Genomic DNA, 26,946 nt, shown 5'->3' with positions numbered 1-26,946 from the left:
AGCGTTCAGAAAGCAGAATTAGGGGGTCTGGGCAATATGGCTTTCTAGACTATTCTAATCCAATGAGCTCTGGGTTCAAATGATACCCTATCTCACTAATAAGGTTGGGAGCAAGGGAAGAAGACTCCTGATGTCAACCTCTGACTTCCACAGGAACCTGCATTCACACAAGCATGTGCCCACATGAGTAAACACACACACACACACACACACACACACACACACACACACACACACACACACACACACCAAACAAACAAAAACACCAGCCAGGATTGGAAAGATGACTCAGCTCTTAAGAGCTTGCTGTCATGGGATCCATTGTTTGGATCCCAGAATCCAAATCAGAGACCTCACAAACTCCTGTAAATCTAGATCCAAACCATCAGGATCCTCTTCTGATTCCAACATGTGCGCGCGCGCACACGCACACACTAATACAAACACGCACGCTCACAGTTCACTGACTCCAAATGTTTCTAAAGCAAAGAAAACAAGATACATTTTTTTCTCTCTTTTTAATTCCTCCATCTCTTTCCAGAATGAAACCGCGGAGAGATTTTTATCCCTCTACCGCCCCGTAGATAGGTAATTCCTATTGGCTGAGCTGTGTGACGTCATATTTCTGCGCTCCGGCGTTCCAACCTTGAGCGCGCATTTGTGTTTCTAGCATTTGGTGGCGGCTCCCCGCAGGTTGTCATTACCAATGACTCAAAAGCCGCTGCGTCTGTGAGTGACCTTGCATCGGTAGACTCAGACACATAGGAGAAAGGGAGAGAGGCGGGCGGAGGGGTGGGTGAGGGTCTTTCTCCAGACCGGAAGGGGAAGACGGAGGGGAGGTCGCAGGGCTGCTGGGAGCACGAGTGGAGGCTTCCTGTTCTGTCTCTATTCATTTTCGCCCAGGTGTCTTTCGAATCTCTCGGGAGAACCAAAAACTTGCCAAGCCGGACCGCTTATTTCTTAGGCCTCTTCTGCCTGCGACACACCGTCTTTCTTTCATTTCTCCCGTCGTGGCATGTATTGATGAGCCAAATACTTGCAGACATCGGGTGCATTGGTGGGTTTGGGCAGACAAAATAAATATTGCCCTACCCTGGCGTACTTTTGTTGCGGGGTCGGTTAGCGAAGACAAGACTTCATTTAGAAAGATTATTAGGCAGTGGCAGTGTGTTTCTGCGTGGTGGAAAACGTTGCACAAACGAGTTCCTGTCTTGGTAGCTGCTAAGTCTGGACAGGAGGAACAAGCGTTAAAGAATGCGGAAAATGTAGAGAAAAAGTTGATGGTTCTGGAGGATATATAATAATGATATTTGGCTTAATGGAAGGAATTAAGGCTTTCTTGAGAAAGCGAGGGTTTTACTCAGGTAAATATTACTGTATTTAACCCAGAGAAATCATCAAAACGTTTAAAAGCTCCTTAATGTGATCCAATCTTCGTTCTGGAACGTGATCCTGCTTGAAAGAGATTTACTAGGCCTTGCTATAATGTTTATCTCTTGTTTGCAGCTTGGCTTGTGGAGATGTTGAAGGAAAGTTCGATGTTTTATTCAATAGAGTTCGGACAATTCAGAAGAAAAGTGGGAACTTTGATGTAAGATGATATTTTTACTGACATTTTACTTCTGTAGTCAGACATTAAAGTACTGGGTCTTAGTTAATTTTATGATTGACTTTCCCTTTTTTGGTCCTTAATATGAACACTAAATAGCTGTGGTTTGATGAGAGGAGGGGAGTTCTTTTACTACTGTTCCCTTCTGTACACTTTTGGGATTGAAATCGTGCTACTTTCTTACTGAACCAAAAACAAACAAACTGAACAGAGCTAGCCAGTTCTGAGACCTAGGTTTGATAAGCCCAAATTTGCTTCATGAGTGTGCCCTGTGGGTCAAATCAGACAACAGATGTGCAAATGCTTTAGTAAAGAAAGAACTGGAAATGAATGTTGCGTAAGTTGCCACATTATGAGTTCCTAGGACACAGGAGAGTCCTGTAGGTAGGGAAAAATTTGTCCATTGGGTCATCTGTTTCAACACTGCTGTGTATTCCAAGGAAGGAGGATAGAGAGGACCTGGGAACCTCTGGAGATCACATAAATTTTGCCTTCTGAAAGGCTTCACACTCTCCCACCCTCAACTTGGAGTGATTGACAGTGCATCAAAGTTTAATAATTCATAGAATTATCAGTTAAATTAACGAATAAGTACTTGGTTTGAGACTATTAAATAGAGTAATTAGCTGGCGATTACAGACAACAATGTAATGTTTAATTTTTTGTTGTTGTTTTAATCTCATCTATCTTTAAAAAACTCATTTTAGCTGCTGTTGTGTGTAGGAAATTTCTTTGGCTCTACCCAAGACGCTGCCTGGGAGGAGTATAGGACTGGCAGCAAGAAAGGTATGGAAATGGTTATTTATGTCCGGTTTCTTCCAGACTCTCGGGCTGTAGCTGCTGTTGGTCATTTTCCGGGATTGTTTGCTGAAGATTTCTCTCACGCATTGGCGAGCATAGCTGCTTTGGTATTGTTAGCACATGCTCACAATGCCAGTACGTGAGAGGCTCAGGCGGGAGTGACAGAAATCTGTGACTGGGCAGCTTAGGCTACAAGGTTGGACTGTCTAAGATAAAGTAACTAAGAGTGTTATGTCCCTCCTAAACTCCGAATTGGGCTAAAAAGAAGGCATATATATATATATATATATATATATATATATATATATATATATGTGTGTGTGTGTGTGTGTGTGTGTGTGTGTGTGTGTGTGTTTTTCACATTTCGAAGTTTGTTCTGTTTCGTTCAAAGAAAGGATACTCATTTAGAGTGGCAGGAACTGATAAGTATAGCTAAGTATGTCTTTTTCTTTTTTTCTTCTTAAATGCTTTTTATTTTAGGCTATATTTCTTTTCATTATATATACATTGACCATTTAAGATGGCAGTTCTTTGGTCTGGTGACATCACTTAGTAGTCAAACTGTAGGGTTGGATTAGGAGTCCTTAGTGATGAGCGTGTTTAGGCTGGCTATGGAGGGGATGCACAGACTCTTTACTTTTGCCATGACTATTTTTCCTATGAGGAAACGTTTCTCAATTTTCAGAGCAGACCCAGTAACCATTGGTGGCATGTCTGTTTTCCCCATTAGCTCCTATTCAGACGTATGTGCTTGGTGCCAATAACCAGGAAACAGCCAACTATTTCCAGGATGCTGATGGCTGTGAATTGGCTGAAAATATCACTTATCTGGGTAAGTTAAAAAAATTTTTTTTGTAATGAATTTAGTAAAAAAAAAAGAATTTTTCAGGGGGCTGGAGAGATGGCTCAGCAGTTAAGAGCACTGACTACTCTTCCAAAGGTCCTGAGTTCAATTCCCAGCAACCACATGGTGGCTCACAGCCATCTGTAATGGGATCTGATGCCCTCTTCTGGTGTGTCTGAAGATAGCGACAGTGTACTCACATACATAAAACAAATAAATCTTAAGAAAAACAAAAACAAAAAAAAATTTCAGGGATTAATCTCTCAGGAAAAGTTTTGACTAGATTCTTTTGCCATCCCTGCTTGAGAGAATAAAAATTTTGTTTTGTTTTTCCTTTGAGGAAGATTTTTCCTCATAGTCTGTGTCTAGAGCCCTTTGGACAGTGGTATTTCTTCTTCACTGTTTCTCTGATTCCCCTTGATTCTCTTTTGTTTCTGAGCCCTGGACCACTTTTTCAGCCAACCAGAGTGACCAATCCCTTGCCCACACTATGTGCAGAACTTAAGGTGTATGTTACATTTGAATGAGAGAAACTGCATCCTTCACTGACTTTGCTGGAGACTTCTGGATAATTTGGCTTCTAACTACTTTATTCCAGGTTTCAGTCTAAGGCTCTGGCAGCTCAGGTCTGTAGTGTTTTCCTTGGTTTTTCTTTATTCCTTTTGTCTCTTTTATGTTCTCTGGGGCACTGATTCCAGGTTAAAGGTGCTCATAGCCCTCTGCATTTCTGCAGTTTCAGGACAAAGGCAGTTGATAAGTTCTGTGGTTCCCTCAGCACTGTCTGCCTTAGTCTGCTGTCCACTGGCCATTATTCAGCTCAGTGTTTTCTAAAATGGCTCCTTCACATTCTTGGTGGTCTTGTATCTCTAGGAAGCATCTGTATTTCCTGTGTTAGAAATGCTCTTTATCTTTACAGAAACACATCACCCACCATAGTCTGTCATTGCCTCTGGGCCTCTCTATACATTGTGGCCCTCATAGAAGCCATTTTAGCTTTTTCCACCTGTGAGACTCCCTTAGGAAGAATGTTGAGGGAAACTTTTGTAATATGACTTAAAATTTAATTGTTATTTATGTTACTGGCGATCAAACGCAGGGCTTCACACATTTGCTAAATTTGTCTTCTGCCACTGAACTGTATCTAGTCTCCGTGCTTACTGTTTTGTGTGTGAGTGGAGGTCAGAGGACAACGTTGTTAGTTGGTTCTCTTCTTTCACCTTACGTGGGTTCTAAAGACTGAACCCAGGTTCTAGATCGCAAAGCCGGCACCTTTCCTTGAGCCATCTCACCATCCCTGCTTTTAAGAAATGATGATTATTTTCTGTATAAGGGTGCTTTGCCTACACATATGTACATATGTGCACCAGATGTGTGCCTGATAGTCTTGGAGATCTCTGGAACCAGAATTGCAGACTTCTGTGAGCCACCATGTTGGTGCTGGGAACCCAGACCCTCTGAAGGAGCAGCCAATTCTCTTGACGCCTGAGTCTTCTCTCTGCCCTCTGCTTATTTATTTTTAGCTACACTTGTGAGACAGACATTTTGAAATCTGAACATGGGTCTGACTTGTCACAATCCTCAGTGTGTTTTTTCAGTTTGTATTAAGAACATTCCTGTATTTGTCAGCCATTTTATTTGGTGAATTCCACTCAGTCACATCTTTCAGCAGTGGTCTTGTTGGACCTGTGATAGTCTGAAGCGCTGTAGCCGATTATAATCTGATAGTTCTTTCTAGAGTAGATGGATTAGATTAAAATTTGGGGAGTTGGTAACATAACCATGAAAAATAAAGCTGAGAAGAGAGCTGAGGTAGAGAGAGGAAGCCAGGAGGTGACAGTACCGTAGTGACAGGCTGTCATGGGTGGGGAGGTGTCAGGTGCTCTAGGGTGTAGACACCAGATTGATAGAATCTGGGCACAGGGTAAGAGACCACTGGCAGTTCCAGTCAGTGACCAGCAGCCGCCACACACAGAAGAGCTCTTCAAACTTAGGAAACAGGAGTGTTTTTTAGAGTGGAGCTGTCACATTCATTCAGGCGAGTAGAAAGGCAGAGAGCCAGGGGATGGAGGCCTGGGAAAGAAAGAAGTGCCACATTTTCTCCTGCAGCTCTGACTAAAACCCATTCATTTTTCTTTAAACCCCAGGTCGAAAAGGAGTCTTCACTGGAAGCTCTGGGCTGCAGATTGTATACCTCAGTGGGACAGAGTCCTTAGATGAACCAGTCCCAGCTTACAGTTTTAGTCCCAAAGATGTGTCTTCCCTGAGAACGATGCTGTGTTCTGCACCCCAGTTTAAGGGTGTTGATATCTTACTCACGTCCCCGTGGCCCAAGTATGTGGGGAGCTTTGGGAATTCCTCTGTGAGTAGTGCTTGTTCAGTTGCAATTTTTAAAGTGAATTACACTGGCTTAAGTTGGGTTCTTAAGGGTTTTTCTCTGTATTTTGAATATGTTAATTCTTAGTGCCTTTTACAGAAACATTTTGTGAAAAAGTTTCAAGATTCTATATAAGCTACATCTACCGACAAAAATAGTTGATCTCATAAACATATAATTTGCACATAAGATTGCAGAATCTTAATTATAAGCAAATGGTTCCTGAAATTATGTTCTCTTACAAGTATCCTCCCTTAGCCTTCTTTATATATTTTGCAAGTTTATTAATTCCCAGTGGAAAGAGTTACAGCTATTGGCATCCCTCCAGTTGCATTTATTTTCCTCTTCTATTCCAGAATATTGGGTTTGGCTATCTAATATAGATTTCAGAATTGGGTCATTGTGAGATTGAGTCTAGTAGTGTGAATATTAATAGATGGGAACAAGGTGCTGAGACTGAATTTCTGTTGGGGACACTAATCTGGGATGCCTTGGAAGCCACCCTGTATTATAAATAGTCCTGTGAAGGGGCAGTTACTGGTAAACTGTGACATGGCTAGACATGGCCTAAGAAGGCCTCGGGATGGTTGTGTAAGGGTAGAAAGCAGCAGCTGAGCCTCAGTGGAGGGAATTTGGGAATGAACTCACAACTAGATCCCAACTTCAATGATGTCCCAGAGCATCCTATGTGTGGATCAGCACTGAGTGTGACTGTAAAAGTCATCAAGATGCCAGCCAGTGTCATCAGGGAGAGTGTTGAGCAGAAGAGAGCCTAGTTTCCCCACCAACCTGTGGTCCCTCCATTTCTAGAAAGGAAGTCCCTCATTTTGGGAGAGCAAGAGTCAGCACAAGGCAGTAGGAGTGGAGACTTTGGTCAAAGTTTGGAAATGTCTTAGTCAGGGTTTCTATTCCTGCACAAACACCATGACCAAGAAGCAAGTTGGGGAGGAAAGGGTTTATTCAGCTTACACCTCCACATTGCTGTTCATCACCAAAGGAAGTCAGGACTGGAACTCAAGCAGGGCAGGAAGCAGGAGCTGATGCAGAGGCCATGGAGAGGTGTTACTTACTGGCTTGCTTCCCCTTGTTTGCTCAGCTTGCTTTCTTTAGAACCGAAGATTACCAGCCCAGGGACGGCACCACCCACAACGAGCTTGGTCTTACCCCCCTTAATGACTAATTGAGAAAATGCCTTACAGCTGGGTCTCATGGAGGCATTTCCTCAACTGAGGCTCCTTTCTCTGTGATAACTTCAGCTTTTGTCAAGTTGACACAAAATTAGCCAGTAAACAACCATATAAGATTTTTATGGGGAAGAAAACAATATACCTAGCTATCTTTGTGATACTACAACCAAGTTCACGGTCAATCAGATTTCTTTAGCAAAAGCTAGAAGAAGGCAAGCATAAGACAAAAGCTAGGAGTATCCTGTGAACAAATCTACCGTGACAAGACATTTTACTTGAAGCTTCTGTTTGTTTTGTTTTGTTTTGTTTTGTTTTGTTTTGTTTTGTTTTGTTTGAGACAGGGTCTCTGTAGCCCTGGCTGTCCTGGAACTAGCCATATAGACCAGGCTGATCTCCCTGCCTTGGCCTTGGCCTCCCGAGTGCTGGGTTAAAGCCCCCATAAGCTCTTTAACATAGGAGTGGCTGTGCCATTTCCTTGACTGAACAGAAGAACAGCTTGTTCGGTAATGAGAGCCTTGAACGTCTGTGGGCCCTGGTCACTCTGGGTGCTAGTGTTTACTTACTTCTCGACCATGACTTACTCTGTCAGATACACATGTGCACTGTGAATCGTGTTATGCAGATGTAGTTTAAAGGCTGTAGGGAGAGACCTTTTCTCAAAAGGAGTCTTAATGTTTGTTGTAGAGGTTACTGTGGAGGAATTGCCGTGGCTTGTTCCCTCTGGTTTCCAACGATTGTGCCATTCTGTAATTTTAATATTCCAATGTTTTAAAATGTTTGATTGCCCTAGGGTATGCAGTTCACTGCAAATATGCATCTGTGTATAAATTTGAAAGATATTTCAAAACGTTTTCTTGTTTCTTTACATTTCTTTATAATTCCTGAGTCTGTGTGGCTAACCAAGTTCCCATTTACTAGGGAGAAGTAGATACCAAACAGTGTGGCTCTGCTTTGATCTCTAGCCTTGCCGTAAGCTTGAAACCGAGGTATCATTTTGCCGCGTTGGAAAAGTCGTATTATGAGAGACTTCCATACCGGTGAGTAACATCTTATGGGTGGTCTCTGTAAACTCTGTTCCCATTTAGCCGTGTGTCTTGGTTTCGTCGAGTCCTAAGGCACTGTGTTAGTTTCATTTTTGTTGCTGTGGTAAAATGTCAACCTATGGAAGACAGGGTTTGTTTTAGTTTATTAAGTTCAGGAGAACCCATTCTGGTGGGGTACCAGAGGGTAGCAGCAGGAATAGGAACCTGGCTGTTTATAGTTTATTTGTGCTCAGGAATTGGGCCAAGACTGTAAGGAGCCCATCCCCAGTGACATATTTCCTCCAACTAGGCTCCACATCCCAGGGAGTGCCAGAAACCTCCCCAAATAGTACCACCAACTGGAGACCAAGTGTTCAAAAACCACATGACCTCTGGAGGACATCTCCCATTCAAGTGCTGTACTCATAAGTTTCCTGACTACATAAAGGAGCTAGACTGTAAGACTCTGTAAAAATTTAGGGTTTTCTATTAGAATGCTGGGTGATCCTTAAAGAGTATTACGTCCTAGTAATAGGTTTTTCGGGTTTTGTTTGCTTCTTTTTTGAGACCGGACCTCTCTATGTAGCCCTGCTTATTTCAGAACTGACTTTGTAGACCAGGCTATCCTTGAACTCACAGAGATCCATCTGCCTCTGCCTCTGAGTGCTGGGATGAAGGCATGTGCTACTGCACCTGTGAGGTCCTGCCTTCATCAGGTCAAATCAGTGTGTGTTCTTTATTTAGTCTTGAATACTCAGCTGTCGGCACAGTCACTTTGGAATTTAGAATTTCAGTTTGAGAATCAGGAACTTACATTGAACTGGGTGTGGTGTGTCTTGCCTGTAATCCCTTACACTTGGAGGTTGAAGTAGGAGGATTTCAGTGAGTTCAGAGCCAGCCTGGGCTAAAGCTGAGACGTTGTGTTTCTCTCTGCCCACCAAGAATTTGTACTGATGCTCACCCTCCAGCACCTTAAGAGTTGCCTTTGCTCACACTTGTCTTCCCTTAGTTACCCGTGTTGATAAGTGCAGAGCACTTTTAAAGCTAGAGAAGCTAACAGAACGGTTCTACCGTGCATCCAGGACAAGTCAACATCTGTAAAAATCAAAGTATACTGCATATTAGTGTTTGATGCATATCTGCTCAACTTAGAACATACTTTTGTAGTCTCATTGTTTTCATGTCTTTTACATAAGAGATTAGGGATCCATAAGCACTGGAATGCTGGGTAGCTTCGAAGGTCATATGACCTGTGGTGAATTCAAGGCTTGTTCTTCTAATGAGCCTGTGGACTCTTATCTACTTCACAGTTGCAAATCCAGAGTAAAATGGTGGTCCACGACCCTGTCTCAGTCCCACCCTAACCCTAACCCTAACCACAGTTAAGAGTCCTTCCTCTCATTTTCTGATTTCACATAAACACACACCTGCGCGCGCGCACACACACACTTTTAAATCTAGATTTTAGAGAAAATGTGTAGTGTTTGTCTGTCTGAGTAGTTTGTTTCTCTTTATATAATGATTTCTAGCTCAGTCCATTTTCCTGCAAATAAATGTGTTTTTGTTTTAATGTTGGAAATCCCATTGTGTATGTGCACCATTTAAAAACCCACTCATGAGCTGGGTAGCTAGGTGGTTCCACTGTTCCCATGAAGGGGTTTGCGTGTAAGCCTAGTGGTGCCAGGTCAGGTGGCGGCTCTGACTTAGGCGTGAGCTGCTGCTCAGCTTCCCACCCCACCAGCAGCATTTACAGGTCCTCTTTCCATCCCTCAGCACCAACTCTCCCATTAACAGGAAAGGGGGGGGCAGGGGCAGGTGGCACTGGAAGGGCAGGAATTAAGGCAAAAATGGGAGCTGTTGATTTGTAGTGATGAGGTCGGTTGTCGTGCCTTTCAGAAACCATGTCGTTCTACAAGAAAGTGCGCAGCATGCCACTCGCTTCATAGCCCTGGCGAATGTTGGGAATCCAGAAAAGAAGAAGGTAAAGATTGGAGTGCTTGGTTGGTTACTCGGCCTTCAGAGCTTCTGGCCTCCTTAAGTCCTCTGTGGTCCCTGAGTCACAGCTTCAGGGACTCCTTGTAAAGGTTAAATTTCCTTGAGTGGCTTGTAGGAGGCTTAGAAAAAGGTGTGTCCCTGAGATATTCAGTGGGAATGGCCGGCCTGCCTTCCTTTCTTCCTTCCTTTCTTCCTTCCTTCCTTCCTTCCACATCCATGTGCTTGCCTCTGTTGCTACACGTGAGTCTGCCCTCAGATGATAGGCATGCCTCCTTCTAGCAGCTTCATTTACCTGAAACAATAAAATCCTGTTGTGAACATTCTTCAAGCTAGGCACAGTGATACACACCTTTAATCCCAGCAGGAGTGAATTCCAGGCCAGCCAACAACAACCAAAGCAAAACATGTATGCATGTATACATATGTATATATATATACTAGTACTTCCTTGGCTTTTTGAATTAGTAGTTATACCTGGAATCTAGAAAATAGTGCAGATGATGAAAGACAGACCAGAAAAAGAGATTGTATTTTTTACTTCCCTGGGAATGCTTTGCTAATGCTAAAAGTTGGACGGTTGAGTGAGACAGCTAATACCAGAATAAGTAGTGAAAGGAGGGCATAGGCTGTGATCTTCCTCTGTAGCTGACTGTCCTCTACAGCACACCAGAGACAGCGTTCATGAGATAAGCTAACTCCTGCCCCTTTTCTCTTTTTTAAGCTTTGAAGCCCATTCTTAGCAAAGCTAGACTGATGTTTTAAGCTGAACTTCCCTGGTGAGCAGAGCTGTATGATTTCAGTCTCTTACTCAGTCTCAGAGACACATAGGCACAGTGTGGACTGGACAAGCACATCCAGCTCAAATCTTTATTCCAATCTATGACCTTCTCAGCAGTGAATGTTTTTCTTTTCCCCTTTTCTACACTCTGACCGAGTTTATTGATCCTCCCCCCACTCAATTAAACAGAAGTTAATCTATCCTTACAACTTCAAATTTCATTTCCATTATTTTGTTGAGGTAAAACATGTATTTATGCCTTAAGTTTTTTTGTTTTTTGGTTTTTTTTCTTTTTTTTTTCGGAGCTGGGGACCGAACCCAGGGCCTTGTGCTCGCTAGGCAAGCACTCTACCACTGAGCTTAATCCCCAACCCCATGCCTTAAGTTTTTTATCTTATGCCATTAGCCCAAGATTTATAAAATATATATGAATTGTTTTCTTGTTTGCTGCTAGTCCCTAAGGAAAGGTAGCAGAATATGGGAGAATTGTGTCAGAGAGGGGAGACTTTGCCTTTTCCAGTTGGAATATTCATTAAGAAGATGGCATTGGAGTTCCGTGGTTCTATTAACAAAGGTCACATAAACAAAAAGTTTTTCTTCAAGGCTTAAAGAGCAAGTCCCCTTGAACCTTAAAGGTTGTCACTGTACCGGTCTCCAAGTGAGGAGCTTAGCCTGTTTAAGGGCTGGAGCTTTGCTCTCTTACTCATTACTTTGTGAGCCCTCCTTAGCCACTTCAGAGGCCACCGGTTGGACATTGACTACACTACTATAGCACCACAATGGGCTTGTAATTTTCTCAATGTCAGAGACTTTCAGTGAAATTGTCATCATAACCTGGTTGGTCACAGAGAGACACAAGCCTTTTTCCTAACGTTACTCTTTTTTTCCTGGAGTATCTTTATGCCTTCAGTATTGTTCCTATGAAGCTGATGGCTGTAGCCGAGCTGGTAAAGCAGCCTCCGGATGTCACTGAGAACCCTTACCGAGAATCTGGGAAGCAAGCCGCTGCAGGGAAACAAATCCCTGCCCCTCAGGTAGGTTCCAGTTGTGAACTGGCATTCAGTCGGCTGCTCTCTGTGGGCCTTTCCTGCTTATAGTTTCATACATCAAACAACTTCAGTTTTTAACTCTTAATGTTTTTCCTCCTGGCAAATCATGATAATATTTAGAAGGTCCTGCCAGGTGGCAGGTGTGCACACTTTTAGTCACAGCAGAGGCAGAGGCAGACGTAGAGGCAGACGCAGAGGCAGGCAGATCTCTGACTTCTCAGCTAGCCTGGTCTACAGAGTGAGTTCTAGAGCAGCCAGGGATATACAGAGAAACTGTTTGAAAAATCAGGCCAGCCCATCCATGGCTATACAGAAAGACATCATCTTAAAAATGAGGAGGGAGGAGAAGGAAGAAAAATGAAGCTTGTTTTTAAATTGTGTTTGGGGTTAACAGTTCTATGCTGAGTCTTTGTCTGAGGTGACTTATTGTTTTTCCTTGTCTGAGATGATTATTCTCAGTTTTTGAGGCAAGGATCTGTTGGTGGCAGATTTATGATTTTATGATAATTTCAGTAGAGAAATTTTCTTTGAAGAGGTTGTCTCTCCATTGAAGCAAGGCCGGTCGGTCAAATTTCCTTTCTGTTCATTCCAAAACCTTTTCCTGCCTCTCCTGTGCCCCAAGTGGCTCATCCTTTCTCCCCTTCAGTTGAAGTTGGATCAGACTTGCTTCGTTCTGAAATTTCAGGGCTGCTCATGTCATTGTTGGGAGAGAAAGGAGATAAATGGAGTTAGGTTCATTCTGCTCTGGCCTAGAGAAAAGTTGCTGTACATCTTGCGTTTAGCTTACTTTTCAGAAGAGATAGATTTGGTAATGGTTTTGGATGCTGAGATGTGATACTGAGAGTCCCATGGGCATCAGGGTTGGGATGTACTTGTCTTTCCTAGAATAGGCAAGGAGGGGCTGAGGAAATCTGTGAGAGACAAGGCAGCTCCCTTTTGTTTTCTGCTTGGTTACGTGTCTGCAGGCTGGCTGAGTGACATCCTTCTCATTGACCCTTGCAGGAAGAGTCAGCCTGTCAATTCTTCTTCGATTTGAATGAGAAGCAGGGAAGGAAACGGTCATCCACAGGCAGGGATAACAAGCCCCCTCATGCTAAGCACCCTCGCAAGCCTCGTAAGTACCTTGGTCTCCATTGAGAGCATTGACTTTGGGGGATTGTTTGGAAAGTTGCATTGCTAAGAACATCTTCTGGCAAAGAAAATTTTCATAGAGCCATCAGGAGCAAAACAGAATCATGTAAAGATGGCCTGAGACTCTTCCTGTAGGGACAAGGGAAAAGCTCTGTCTGTCTGTGTAAAATGTGGCGAGTATAAAACTGATGTGGGTTCATGCAGTAATAGCAGACCAAAGCTGAGGAGGAGGACTTTAGGCTGCTTCAGTGAGATCCTCTTTCTTCACCCTGTTGTTTTAAAGAGGAGAATCTGAACTTAGGAAGGTAGGTAGACCCACAGTTATGTGGCTAGCTGTTGTCAGAGCTAGGACTAGAATTGGGGGTGCTTAAGTGACCCCCCCATCCAGGTCAGTGTTCTCTCATTGCAGCCTATTGCCAGTTTGTATGCTGCTTTCGTCACTGGATGATCTATTTGTGGACCACCACCTGTGGATCAATTATCAATTCAGAGGGCTTCAAAGGGAGGTTTAGTTTCATTGACAGTGGTGCCAGGCATTGGCAGCCATAGTGAGAACCACAGGTCCTGCTCATTGTGGAAGTCTTTGTGGTCTTTGCTGTATGGCAGACAAGACAGCAGTGAATAACAATGAATTCTCTGTTGAAAGTGTTAGTATTGTTGGTGTGTGTGTGTGTGTGTGTGTGTGTGTGTGTGTGTGTGTGTGTGTGCGCGCGCGCGTGCATGCATGTGTGCTGTGTTGTGGAAGTGAGAGGACAGCTTTCTGGAGTGGGTATGGAACTCAAGTTGTCAGGTCTTTGTGGCAGGCGTTTGACCTGCTAAACCATCCCTTTGGCCACGAGGAAGCTTGTGCAGGTGATTATATCTGTGGTGATTGGATCTTAATGCTTCCCTATCTTTCCTATGCAGCTCAGCCTCCAGGACCGTGTTGGTTTTGCCTTGCCAGCCCTGAAGTGGAAAAGCATCTGGTGGTCAACATTGGCACACATGTGAGTTACTTCCATAGGTGGGTGGCAGAGAAGGAAATGCCTGTTACTTGGTTTTACTAATTTTACATAGTATATGATCTGTGCATCAAATTTACCCCACCCACTCTTCCTTTCTTTGTGAGTCAGGGTCTTTCTACGTAGCCCTGGCTACCCTGGAACTCACTAGACTAAGCTGGCCTCCAGCTCTCAGAGATTCTCCTGTCTCTGCCAAATGCTGGGATTAATGGTTGAACCAACACTCCCAGACAATTTTCACATTTTGAATTTGTAGTTCATTGATACTTAGTAAGTTTATTGCATTATGCAACATCACATAATAGAGGTTCCCATGCTGGGTGTGCTGTTGCACGTCTAACCCCAGTCCTCAGGCAGAGGTAGGTGATCTCTGGAGGCCAAGGCAAGTCTGTCTACACAGAAACTTCTAGGACAGCTAGCACCACACACAGAGACCCTTGTTTCAAAAAGAAATTATAAAGTAGAACTTTAGAGCATTTCCATCAGTCCAACAAAATTTCTTAAACACATTTATATTAATTTCAGTATCAACTCTCAGCCTTGGCTACCAATTGCATACTTTTTATCTTTTTAGGTTTATGAGGTTTTAGACATTTAACTGAAATCATGTAATGCATTGTGTGTGTGTGTGTGTGTGTGTGTCTGCTTTGACTAGAGTCATGTTTTTAAGTTTTATACATATTATAATTCATGTATAAATGTTTTACTGCCAATTAGTGTTATACAGGCATATTATTTATCTATTCACTTACCGCTTTCTAAATCACTAGGCAGTTGATTTAATATCATTTTATAGTTCTCAGGAATAATGTTTCTGGTGTTTGCATATAATAATAATATTTACATATATTTGTGAAACAAACTCATTTATTTTCATTTCTTTTGGATAGATACTAAGAAGTAGAATGTCTCAATAATTTGCAAATTTGTATTTAAACTTAACAAAGAATTTTGTTTTTAATCTCGTGTGTGTGTGTGTGTGTGTGTGTGTGTGTGTGTGTGTGTGTGTGTGTGTGTTGCTGTATGTGCATGTGAGTGCCTGAGCCTGAGGATTCAGGATCCCTGGGGCTGGAGCTATAGAAAGTTGTGAGCCACCTGACATGGGTGCTGGGAACTGAACTCAGGTCCTCGGCAAGAGTAGCGTGTGCTCTTGACTACTAAGCTCTCTCTCCAGCTCTTTTAACTTTTTAAGAAATTGTCAAACCGATTTCCAGAATCACTGCATTATTTTATGCTCCTAACAGCAACACTATGAGAATTTGACCTTTCCATATTCATGTCAATATTGCTTAACGTCTTTTCCTCCCTTCTTGGTAGTGTTGGGGGCTGAAGTCAGGGTCTTATGCATGATGGGCAAGAGCACTGCCATTGAGATCCATCCATAGCCCTTTGCCTGCCTTTCAGACTGTAGGCATTATAGTTTTATGGAGTCATTTTCATAAGCACTCTCCTTCTCTGTCTCCCTCCACAGGATAAATCTTCTGTATATGTCTTAGATTCATCTATGTTTCTTGAAATTTTGAGTTCATTTTTTAATTTCTCACTGTTTTAAATATTCCTTGATTTTCCCTATTTTAAATAGTGAAAACGTCCCCAGCTCTGAAAAAAAGAACCAAAAAAAAAAAAAAAAATAGTGAAAACAGAAGGGGGTCATGTGTCATTTATATACACATACTAGATCTAAAATGTCGATATTGTTAGCATGGTCTTATGCCTGTAATCACGGCACTCAGGAAACTGAGGCAGGAGGATTATCACAAATTCAAGGTCAGTTTGGACTGCCTCAAGAATTCTAGGCTATGGCTATGCTGGGCTTCAAAGTGAGGCTTTTTCTTTGAGAACAAACAAAAACAAAACAAAACTACTACTAGGAACTGACGTTCATTAAGCATTAGAAAGATTAAAGTGATAGTCAGTTTTCCAGTCAATGATTGTACAGTGAGGGTTTTCTGGAGTAGCATTATAGAATAAATCTCTCTACATATAGCATGGAGATTTATTAGAATTACTACTAGCTGTGGTCAGTCCAACAATAATTGTCTACCTATGGCAGGTCAAAGAATCCAGTCATTGTACAGTCCATGAGGCTGGATAGCTTAGCTGGTCTGCAGTATATCAGTGAACCCCAAAGAAGTAAACTTTAATGCTAGTGAAGGAATAGACTTGTTATCAATGTGGACGCAAACAGACAGAGAGCATCAGCTTCTTTCTTCCTGCTTTTATATAGGCTTTCAGCAGATGGCACTGCACAGATTACAGGCCGGTTTTCCCCAGTTCGGAGTAGAAGTAGATCCTTCCACTTCAAATGAATCTGACATCCTTTCAGGTGGAAAACACCGTGTGTCTCAGGGAAGTCATTGGGTTTATACTTTTTCTCAGAGCTCGCAGTTCAGGCTTTGTAAAGATAAGTCTTTTACTTACAGTGAAGTAGTCACCAGAGTTAAGTCTAAACTGGATGTTCTCAAAGCCAGCTTACTGTGTAACACTTCTGCAGACAGATGGTGTTCATCTGGTTTTCATTGATATCTTTCAATTTTGGTTTCTAAAGGTGACTTTTCCTCTTCATCTTAACAATCTGAGAGTTCCTTTTTTGTGAGCTCCTGTAGACCAACTGGAGTCTCACTTTGATTTTCACTTCCTTTCCAACTGAAGAGGCCTAAACTTACCTATTTCTGTTTTTCATCTTAACTATTGGCATCCTGTCCAGGGAGGTGTTCTGGAGTCAAGGCCTGTGCCACACAGTTGGCTTGTAAGGTCGTGGATGAGCTCTGACAGCAAGCTTGACAGGCCTTGACTTTTGTGGGTGTGCTCTTTTTAGATCAGCTTTGGGCTCCCCTCACTGGATTAACCTTTTGCCAATCTTCTCCCTTACACAGCCTTCAGGGAGGCAGGTTCGAGCTGCCTTTTCTTAGGGAAGCATACAAGGTTCCAGGGCCCGTGGGGGAGGAGGAGGGGTTGGAGCGGATGGCTTGGCCTCTAGGTCTTGGGGTAAAATGTTCTTTCTTTGCTTCCCACAGCTTATTCCCCAGGAAATGGGCCTGGGAAATGAAGGAAACTGTTCCTTTGTATCTGAAGCCAGCAAAAGGTGTCTTTAGGAACGCTTTTGACCAAGTTCCTAACCGCAAAGTAGAGGGCCTCGAACAGTTTATCCTAGACTGGTGCTTGCCTGAGAGTCAAATCTGCACTGCGCTGAGCTTTCTCTGGGCTTCTGAGTCCCAGCAAGGGCTCGCAGTCTTCCTGGTCATTCCTCTTGCTTTTCTTGTATTACATTTTCCTCGGGGCTGTCTCTGAGCTGCTGTGCTTTTCTTCCTTAGGAAGGTACATAAAGTGTGCTAACGGTGTGGTAAGGGGAGTCCCCTGAGCCCCGAGCAAGGATTGCATGTCCATGTTCCCCACGGGGAACATTCATTTAGGCCCTTTATCCGTTTACATGGTTAGAGACCACCCAAGTATAAAACAGGTCAGAAGAGCTTGAAAGAGCAGAGCACTGGGAAAGTGGGAAATAGTGTGTGACAACTGATGTACATTAGAGGTGTGCACAGCCACTTGGTCTAGCCGTTAAATAGCTAAAGAACACACATCAGTATAAAGCTGACATCTTTGGCAGTAGCCTGTGACAAAGGCTAGAAAATAAAGGGTTCTAGAGTAACCTTTTTAAACAAATGCAACAAATGGCTATGAATAAAAACTTTCAATTCCTCTGAGGATTTGGGGAGGATGTTGTTTGGTTATTGGTGGTAAGGCTCTTCCTCTGTTCCTAGGCTGGTCTTAAATTTGAGATTCCCGTTTTAGCCTCCAGAGTGGGTAGAACTATAAGTGTGTGTCACCATGTCCTGCTCCTTGAGGTTTTAGTGAACTGAAATCTCTTGGGAAACCAGCTGTGCATGTGTTTAGTTCTCTGTCAGTAGATCAGGGAGGAGCCTCTGGACTTTCTTATTCAGCCTTAGCTTTGGGACCACCACACTAAAAGTACAGTTTGTTTTTAAGTCCCTATGTACTTCCCTGTATTGATATTCCTTGGCCCTTTGCCTGCTCACTCAAACCTTCTTTTCACATCATGACTGTTAGAGCAGTACCACCTGTCTGGATGGTTTCGTTTCTCTTTTACTGTTGCTGGTCTTGACAGGGCTGAGGCCGGACTGTCCTCTTCTACCTGCTGAGTGCTGGGGAAGGGCAGCCTCCTCACCTGATGTGCAGGTTGGTTGGTTTGTTTCTTGATTTATTTTGTGCGCATGCTTAAATGTGTGTTGTTATTAAAGACTGAGAGTCATTATTGGAACAGAGTGCTCTGGCTTTTTATCTGAGGTTCATCCTATTGGGTTGTAGACTTCCTTCCTTTGACTATAGAATTTAGTTAGCACCTTACAGCTGTGGGAAGACTCGTGCTGATCATGGCACCTTAGCCTTTTTTGTGAGCCCAGAAGTGTATTAGGGAGAGAGGAGTGGGGTTGGATATTCTGGGGGAGGAAGGAAGGAGTCATTTGAAATAAGAAATATTATTGTTTTTATGGTCAAAGGGAAAGTGATAGTAACTGAAAATTGCTTTAAAGTTTAGATCCTGGGATACCCCAAATAGTCTTTTTGAACTCTAGCATTTAAAACCAAAGCCCTTCTTGTATGCCCTGAGTTCATTTGTTATTTTCATGGAAATTTGTTAAAACTGATCCCCATTCTTTAGAAGATACTTTAAAATGCTATCTAGACCTTAAAATCATGTATGTATGTATGTATGTATGTATGTATGTATGTATGTATGTATTAAGTATATGGGTATGTTGGTGTACCATGTGCCTGCAGAGACCAGATAGGGCATTGGATTCCCTGAAACTGGCATTGTAGATGGTTATGAGCTACCATGGGGATGGTAGGAGTTGAATCTGGGTCCTTTGGAAGAACAGCTTTTAGCCACTGAGCCATCTCTCCAGCTCCTGTTCTAACCTTTAAAATCAAATCTTTTAAAATATAATTTCTATTAAGAGTATCTTGGGGGCTGGAGTGATGGCTGGAGTATTGACTGCTCTTTCAGAGCTCCTGAGTTCAAATCCCAGCAACCACATGGTGGCTCACAACCATCTGTAATGGGATCTGATGCCCATTTCTGGTGTGTCTGAAGATAGCTTCAATGTACTTATATATAATAATTTTTAAAAAAAGAATATCTTGAGTCAGGCATGGTGGGTCATGTCTTTAATCCCAGCTCTCAGGAGGCAGAGACAGGTGGATCTCTTGTGAGTTTAAGGCCAGCCTGATCTATAACATGAGTTCTAGGACAGTCAGGGTTGTTACACAGAGAAACCCTACCTCAAAAAAAAAAAAAAAAAAGCAAACAAAAACAACAACAAAGCAAATAAACAAAAGACTATCTTGGATTGGGTGTATTGGTCCAGGGCTATAGTCCCAGAGCTTGGATGCTGAGCCAAGAGGATTGAATTTGAGGCTGCCCAGTACAACATAGCAAGAGCCTGTCATCCTGTTCTGGCTGGAAGCGGGCAGCATCTTGAGCATTTCTTACTGTAGCTCAGGCTCACTGTGTGTGTATAGGTTTTTCTCTGTGAGTGGACAGTCATACATATAGGCTTGCTGTCTTGCTTCTGTGATTCTTCTTCAGTGCTACCTTGCCCTGGCCAAAGGAGGCTTATCTGATGACCATGTCCTCATCCTGCCCATTGGACACTACCAGTCGGTTGTGGAGCTTTCGGCAGAGGTGGTGGAAGAGGTAGAGAAATATAAGGATACTCTGAAACGCTTCTTTAAGAGTCGAGGGAAGCGTTGTGTTCTATTTGAAAGAAACTATAAGAGCCATCACCTCCAGCTTCAGGTATGTGTTTTCTGCCCAGGAACTTGGAAATCACTGTCGGGACCTTGATATTGATAAATTTAAATAATGATGACCTCAGTATTTAATTTTAATACTTAGAGCACTTGATATTGTTTTCATGATAATATTTGAATGGTGGTCATTTAGAGGGCTGGGCATATCTGCTGATAATCCCAGAGAAGTTCATGCTGGAGGTAACTGAACAGCAAGATGGTGTGTGCCCTGTGTAGACAGAGCGGATCGTTAGGAAAGGTTCCAAGGAAGGTGAGTACATGAAATTGCTGGGTAAGATGTGGCTAGTTCATGTGGAAGCCCAGCAGGAATGAAGGCGTAGAGGTAGGGAATAGTTTCCAGCTAGCATGGGGCTAGTACTTTGGAAGTTGAGTGATTTGTCTCTTTGGTGGTAGTGTCTTCCTGGTGCATTTGTTAAGTGTTCAAATGGGCCTGACTCTGCCACATACATTATGTAGGAGCTGGCAAAGGCTTAGAGACAAAGTCTCTCTTGAGTGTTTCCTAATAACAGACTGGCTCCCATATGTGACAGCTCTCATAAGTTTAAGTCCTACAGCCAATCCAATGGAGGCTGTTTGGCCTGAGGAAAATCTATGCTGAGGGGTGTTTCTCCACCCCAGTGATGGGTTTGCTACTTCCCTAGGGCTTTAAAGACTCAACTTCTTTGGAACCAATACAAAGAGTTTTTTTTTTCTATTCCTCCCACACCAACCCAGGTCATTCCTGTGCCCCTCAGCTGCTGTGTTACAGATGACATTAAAGACGCCTTCATTACCCAGGCACAGGAGCAACAGATAGAGCTGTTGGAAATTCCAGAACATTCAGACATAAAGCAGGTAAATCAGTAAGGGGTGGTGACATCTAGGGAGGAGTTAAGATCTGAGTTTTTGACATGTTGAAGCAGAGGTACTAAGTAATGGGCCATTTGGTACTAGAAATACAAGATATTGATAAGACTAGAGGGGAAGACGTCATCATAGCAAAGTCTCAGTGCCTTGCTAGGAAAAGTAAGGAATTAGACTTTTCTGGGAGCTGGGAAGATGGCTTCAAGGACTTGAGTGTGATCTCCAGCAGCCGTGTAAATGTCATGAGCTGGGACATGTGCCTGTGGTCCACGTGCTGAGGGGGGAGAGACAAGAGCTTCTTGGCCCTAAATTGAAAAGCGACAGGCTTGCCGGCTTCAAAGACTGAGGTGGTAAGAACTGAAAAAGTCACCCAGCATCATCCTCTGGCCTCCACAGGCATGTGGACACACCTGTATATGTAACCCCACGCATGGGAACAGGTACACATATACAAACACATATGAATTTAAAAAATTAGACACTTCCTGTGATGGGAACTTAGAAGGATGGGTACCATGGGAATAGATTGGCATTTTAAACGCTGGTTCCTATAGTGTGTCACACTGTTTTTAAATTTATTTGTCCTTACACATTTCTGTTTACTTCAGATTGCACAGCCAGGAGCAGCGTATTTTTATGTTGAACTTGACACAGGAGAAAAGCTTTTCCACAGAATTAAAAAGAATTTTCCATTGCAATTTGGGAGGTTTGTATGTCTTCACTCTATTTAGTGTATTTCATTTGACCTGTTATAAACATGGTGACAGGCTTCATGGACAGTCAGTGAAAACCAACCAGGGAAGGGTCCAGCCCTAGGAAGTTTTAAGTCTTAGAGCAGATCACTGCTACAGCCTTGGGCTGCAGAACTGGAAGTACCATGAACAAATCTTAAGGAACAGTATACTTTAGAAACTTGGAGTAGGAAGGAAGGGCTCTTTCTACCAATTGCAAGGCTCCATGAAAGGCTGAGAGTAAGTAAGGGAGAGACTGCAGAGGGGAAGACACCATGAGGGCGCTCCTGGTGGAACAAAGCAGGGCCATTGCATTTGTGCCGGCTCACACACTGGCACGAGCTTTCCAGGCATTGTTCATTCTGCCTTCCGGTTGTGTTGTGGGTATCCCGTGATCCCAGCAGAACTCCATACAGACATGAAAGTGCACTGTAAAGCTGCACTGATCCGAGAAGCACACGTTACACGTGCTGTTGGATACTTGAAAATGAGACTGAGGGGCAGTGAGATGAGACAGCTTGCTGCCACACCTGTGACGTAGTTTGATCCTTGGGACCTACATGGTAGGCCCAACCGTGAGTTCTCTGACCACAGGTGCTATGGCATGCGTGAACCCACGTACAAATAAATACATAGAATGAAAAAGAGAAAATGGAAGTGAGCTTAAATTTAAATAGTCACACCTGGCCAGTGGCTACTCCCCTGTATACTGTATCTTAAGGTGAGTTAAGTAGCATGGCCATGGTCACAGTCACAGGTTCAAACCTTAGTGTAGTGAACACCAAGATGGAGGTCTTTAACCCTGTTATTCTGCATCATTCTGAAAGCCCTGTGGAGGGAACAGAGTATGTGTGCTGATCTCTGATTTGCAGCTCTTCTCTGACCACTCCCAGTGGTTTATACTGGGCTTTGAATGAGCCTTCAGCCAATCCTAGACTAATCTGGAAAGCCTCCGAGAGACTGCCCCACTGGATAATCCAACAAATCCAAATAAATGATACATGAGAACAAGTACCCACTCCTGTTCTTATCGTTCTTAGTCTTTCCTTAGGAACACATGCAGATACGCAGTGGGGACATAGGCAATGGACACAGCCATGTACGGTCCACATCTTCTTGTGATCATGGTCATTGTTTATGTTTCAACACTGAAAAATTTCAGAATACAAATGTATAATTGACACATTCTATACTTAATAGAGAAGACGGCTTTATCTTCATTTTACATATGAAGAAACAATGCTCATGGTTTGCCAGGCAAACCAAAGTCTGAGTTTAGGTCCTTTGACCTTAGACCACTGTGATTCATTTCTGCCTTTTCTATTTCTTGTACCTTTAAAGCTGAAATGAGCCAAATAGAATTGTTTCTAACATATTAAAGTAAGTTCAAGGAAAAGTGTATATTGGTAGAGCTTAGAAGCTGCTTGTGTATGTGTCTATATAAGTTGTTGTCTTCACATTGAACTTTCTTGTGTACTCACAAACGAGGGGCTAGGAGGACAGGTAGAAGAGCTTTAAGTGAGGATGGGCATAACATGTGACTCTAAACCATGCCCTCAGCAAACTCGGTCTACTTGGCATGTGAAAACTATAGTTTAAGGCAGAGACATGAAGTACCAGAGCATGGACTGGATCTCTGATTTTTCAGACGTTTGTACATGGTGTTCATTCCTTAAGTATTAATATTGTGGTTCCACATTGTTCCAGGAAAGGAGAAATAAATGGAGTCGGAAAGGACACTTAATATGGCAGAGATGTTGTCAGGGTAGGAGACCAGTGGGAGCTGTAAGCAATCTGCATACTCTTTAGATGACACTAGAAGGTGGCTTTCATCACTACTCCCATTTTCTCTTCTTTGTACTCTGCAGGGAGGTGCTGGCCAGTGAAGCTATTCTCAACATTCCTGAGAAGGCTGACTGGAGGCAGTGTCAAACCAGTAAGGATGAGGAGGAGGCCCTGGCTCGCCGCTTCAGGAAAGACTTTGAACCCTTTGACTTCACTCTGGATGACTAGCCAAAGGGAAGGGCACAGCACAGGTCACACTGATGGCACAGAAGATTGTTCCAGCCTGTTCTGAAAGTGAAACTACAGTCTCTCGTAGGGGCTGCCCCCTTCCTCTTTTTCAGTATATTCCCATGGACCCGCCTGCAGTAGGAGGCCTCTGACCTTTTTTTTTTTTTTTTTTTTTTTTTTTTTGGTTCTTTTTTTCGGAGCTGGGGACCGAACCCAGGGCCTTGCGCTTCCTAGGTAAGCGCTCTACCACTGAGCTAAATCCCCAGCCCCGCCTCTGACCTTTTTAAAAGAAGTCATTTTGAGATTCAATATGTTAAAAGAACATCTGCTACATATTTCTAAGACAGCTCTGTTTCTCCACATCCTCACAAACTTTTAAACCTTTCACATTGGGTATGGTAGCTCCTGCTTCTAATCTCAGAAATTGAGGAGTTATGGCAGGAGGATTGCTGTGAATTCAAGGCTAGTCTGGACTACACCGTGAGTTTCAGGACAGTCTGGTCTATGGTGTGAGACCCATCTCGCCTCCCCATCCTCACCTTCACCTCCCCAAAATGTAAAAATAATGTCCCTCAAATCTTGTAATAAAAAGGGAACACTTTACTAAGGTTGACAAATGTCTTATGTTGCTTATGGCCTCTGAAATGAAAGTATGTGTATATGAGACCAAAGTTTAATCCCCAGCACTTATCCCAGAGTAACACAAGCAAATGGGTCTGGGGAAGGGAACCAAGCCTGGCCTTTGCTTCTGTTTTCTTATTCACATAAGAGAGTCCATTCTGTCTTTTGGATATTTAACTCTGGTATGCTAGGACATAAGTTCCAAGAATATAGCTAGTGAGTGCCCTAGTGTGCTGCCCATTGTTAGAGTCTAGAGTCTAATTTCAAAAGGAAGTGGTAGGGGTTGGGGATTTAGCTCAGTGGTAGAGCACTTGCCTAGCAAGCGCAAGGCCCTGGGTTCGGTCCCCAGCTCCAGAAAAAAAAAAGTGGTAGATTAAGGACATAAGATGAGTTAGTTTGAATGTGTTGTTTTAGATATTTAAAATACCAGAGTTACCCAGTACATGTGTCCACATTGCCATTAGATGCTTCTAAGACTCATGCAGATCAAAATTGGTGAGAGGGCTTTGAATACATTTTTGATGTTTCATGTGTTTAAGATACCTGAGTTATCTCACAAATGTGTCCAGAGTGTGGTAGATAATTTTCAAACTCATGCAGATGTAGGTTGGTGATTGGGCTTCAGGATTATCAGAGTATAGGCCAGAGTGAACTTATAAAATAAAAGGGCAAACACTATAACCAAGAGCTTTTTCACCCGGCCTCTTTGTTCCCCAAAGTAAGGACTCTGAGATTGAATATTTCATGAATAAATTCCTAGGTCAAAAGCTCTGGCTTGTTCCCCAGCTAGTTCATAACTTAATCATCCGTTTATCCTAAGTCCTGCCAAATAGCTGGTTCCCTCTCCATCAGCTTCGGGGCCAATCTTTCCCACCTGACTATTTCCCAGAATTCTCTCATTCATTTGTAACACTATCACCACCACCACCACTCCCTCCCTCCCCTCCCAGCCCTTATCTCTCTCTGCTGCATGCCCCCCCTTCTAATCCTACCTCAGCTCATTGGCCATGGGCTTTTTATTGACAGGTGATGCTGCCATACACTGCACAAGAAAGTCTCTATTCAAACACAGTCAGTCCCATCCTAAAGATGACCATGATTTAAGGAAACGAGAATGCTGCATGTCAGAAGCCTTTGCTGGGTGCTTCTGGTGTAGACCACAAACAGTTCCACCTAGTTCTCATAAAAATCTCTTGATGTCTATTTTGTTTCTGAACAACTACAAAAACTAAAACAGTCTTAGAAACCTGAAGATTGTGGAGCCTGGCATAAACCATTTTACAGTTAAAAAATAAAAGGCCAGGCCTTTAATCTTAGCATTCTGCAAGCAGATTAAAGGCCAGCCTTGTCTATGTACTGAATTCCAAATGACACAAGGCTACATAGACACTCACAAAAAAGCAAAGAAAAACAAAACAAAGCCCCAAGAATTTGAAAAAAAAAATCAATAAACTTTGAGTTGCATTTTAAGAATAGAATATTTAAAGTGAACTGACTGTAGAAACCAGCTTGATTAACCCAGTCAACATTATCTTGGCTGGAGTTTTCATCGTCTCTCTTCTTATGAAACTATTATGAATCTATATCCCATCTGTGGAGATGGGGCATGCCTTTCACGCCTATCTCTGTCATACACTGCAAATGAGGCTTCATATTGTTAGACTGTCTCCTCTCCTCTAGAGATGTTCTCTCAGAGGCTAATTTCAATTACCTTCAAGTCCGATATTCCAATTCCACAGAAGACATGAAAAGAATAGAAACCAGCTTATCGAATACAACTCACTATTAGTGATGCACAACATCGAATTGCATGCTGACAATGAGCATCCTTGACTTCAGCCCAGTGGGGTGCTACAAGCCTGTAATCCCACTCTCAGAAAGATGGAGGAATAACAAGTTCTAGGCCAGGCTGGACTGTATTGAGATCCTGTCTCAGAACAAGACACCTAGAGAAGCGGATAACCCACTCAAAAGGCTAGGCGGGTTGACGTTCCCTGTGCAACCCACCACTCAGAAGTATTATGCCTTATCGGACCGAGACTTCCCCCAAGCTTGTCTTTGCAGTCATGTGGCACCACTTCAGAATCAATTCCAATCCAGAACCACTTCCCTGGCAAATCTGAAAGAACAAGGCTGATAAGCAGTAAGGTCGGTAGGAAAACTCACAAAGTCCGGAAGAGTTTTTCACTCAGGAATAACGTCACATCCTTGGGTGGTTTGGAATTATAGGAGAGACTCTGACTTAGAAGGCTAATGAATCAACAGGCCGGTTAGCGCAGTTTCCTTTCACATTTACGGAGGCCTTAACCGGTGCCGACCAGCGAGTGTGGTAGGATTCCAGGGGCAGAGGGCAGGACTCTCAAAAAGATGAAATGTTTGCAAGGTAGGGACAATGCGGAGTTTAGGGTTTGGAGAGAGATCTATTTTCAAATAAGAACACGTTGTATGAAACCCTCAAAGAACCAATTAAAATATCTAAACAAAAAATAAAAACAGCACGCTCCATAGTCCTCGCAGCCTGGAAGTTGCCCGGGCACTTAAAACAGAATAGGAATCCGCTCGTGCCCAGCCTACTCGTATGCACCAATCCCAGTGTGACTCGAGACGCACGGGGCGGGACTTTGCTTGCGGAAGCTAGCGGAAGTGACGCAGTCTCGCGAGAAGGAGGACTCGCAAGCCTCGGCGGCCCGGAACCGGCCTCGGACTGGTGGCAGTGCCTGAGGCGGCTGGCGCTCCCGCCCCATGGAGCGGCCCCCGGGGCTGCGGCCTGGCGCCGGCGGCCCCTGGGAGATGCGGGAGAGGCTTGGTACCGGCGGCTTCGGGAACGTCAGTCTGTACCAGCACCGGGTGAGGCGGGAGGCGGGAGCAGTGACGCCGGGTCTGTCTGGGCGTCCCTGGAACACGGGCTGTCAGTCAAGGTGGAAGGGGAGGTGGTCTAGCCCCTGGGCAGTGCTGGGGCCAGGGCAGTGAGCGAGCGCCGGTGATACTGTGCTTGTGAGCCTGGGTGGCCGTGTTCCAGGTGTGTCTGAGGTCCCTGGGCAGTGAGTGACAGGGAGCTGTCGCAACTGTGTGTGGTGATGAGTCTGTGTGCATGTCGAGTGCCCGAGCGTGCGTG

General features: G+C 43.5%; 2 protein-coding genes and 1 non-coding gene across 11 annotated transcripts in view; all 3 read left to right on the top strand.

Moving 5' to 3' along the window:
- Nucleotides 1-619: 619 nt before the first annotated feature.
- Cwf19l1 (CWF19 like cell cycle control factor 1) lies at nt 620-23,817 on the top strand. Of its 7 annotated transcripts, none has more exons than XM_087578198.1 (15): nt 638-729; nt 904-1,057; nt 1,507-1,591; nt 2,333-2,395; nt 3,141-3,242; nt 5,399-5,613; nt 7,734-7,852; nt 9,734-9,818; nt 11,504-11,644; nt 12,662-12,773; nt 13,697-13,776; nt 19,400-19,609; nt 20,338-20,457; nt 21,075-21,172; nt 23,066-23,813. In XM_087578198.1, the coding sequence occupies exons 6-15, from the start codon at nt 5,524-5,526 to the stop codon at nt 23,208-23,210; spliced, it is 1,200 nt and encodes a 399-aa protein (XP_087434324.1). In that variant the 5' UTR covers nt 638-729; nt 904-1,057; nt 1,507-1,591; nt 2,333-2,395; nt 3,141-3,242; nt 5,399-5,523; the 3' UTR covers nt 23,211-23,813.
- Nucleotides 20,006-20,148, top strand: Snora12 (small nucleolar RNA, H/ACA box 12). Its single transcript, XR_015655867.1, has one exon. It is a non-coding gene; the product is annotated as a small nucleolar RNA SNORA12 (small nucleolar RNA).
- A 2,658-nt stretch (nt 23,818-26,475) lies between the features above and the next one.
- Nucleotides 26,476-26,946, top strand: part of Chuk (component of inhibitor of nuclear factor kappa B kinase complex) — a 35,564-nt gene continuing 35,093 nt past the window's right edge. For 2 of the 3 annotated variants that reach the window (XM_087564057.1, XM_087564050.1), the window contains exon 1: nt 26,498-26,678. In XM_087564057.1, the coding sequence (XP_087420183.1) occupies nt 26,574-26,678 (105 nt within the window). In that variant the 5' untranslated portion in view covers nt 26,498-26,573. 3 annotated transcript variants of the gene reach the window in all.

Source organism: Rattus norvegicus, chromosome 1 (genome assembly GCF_021556685.1).
Source record: "Rattus norvegicus strain SHRSP/BbbUtx chromosome 1, alternate assembly SHRSP_T2T, whole genome shotgun sequence".
In the NCBI taxonomy this organism is placed as follows: domain Eukaryota; kingdom Metazoa; phylum Chordata; class Mammalia; order Rodentia; family Muridae; genus Rattus; species Rattus norvegicus.
The sequence above is the reverse complement of the archived record's forward strand: the minus strand, read 5'-3'. Positions and strand labels throughout refer to the sequence as shown.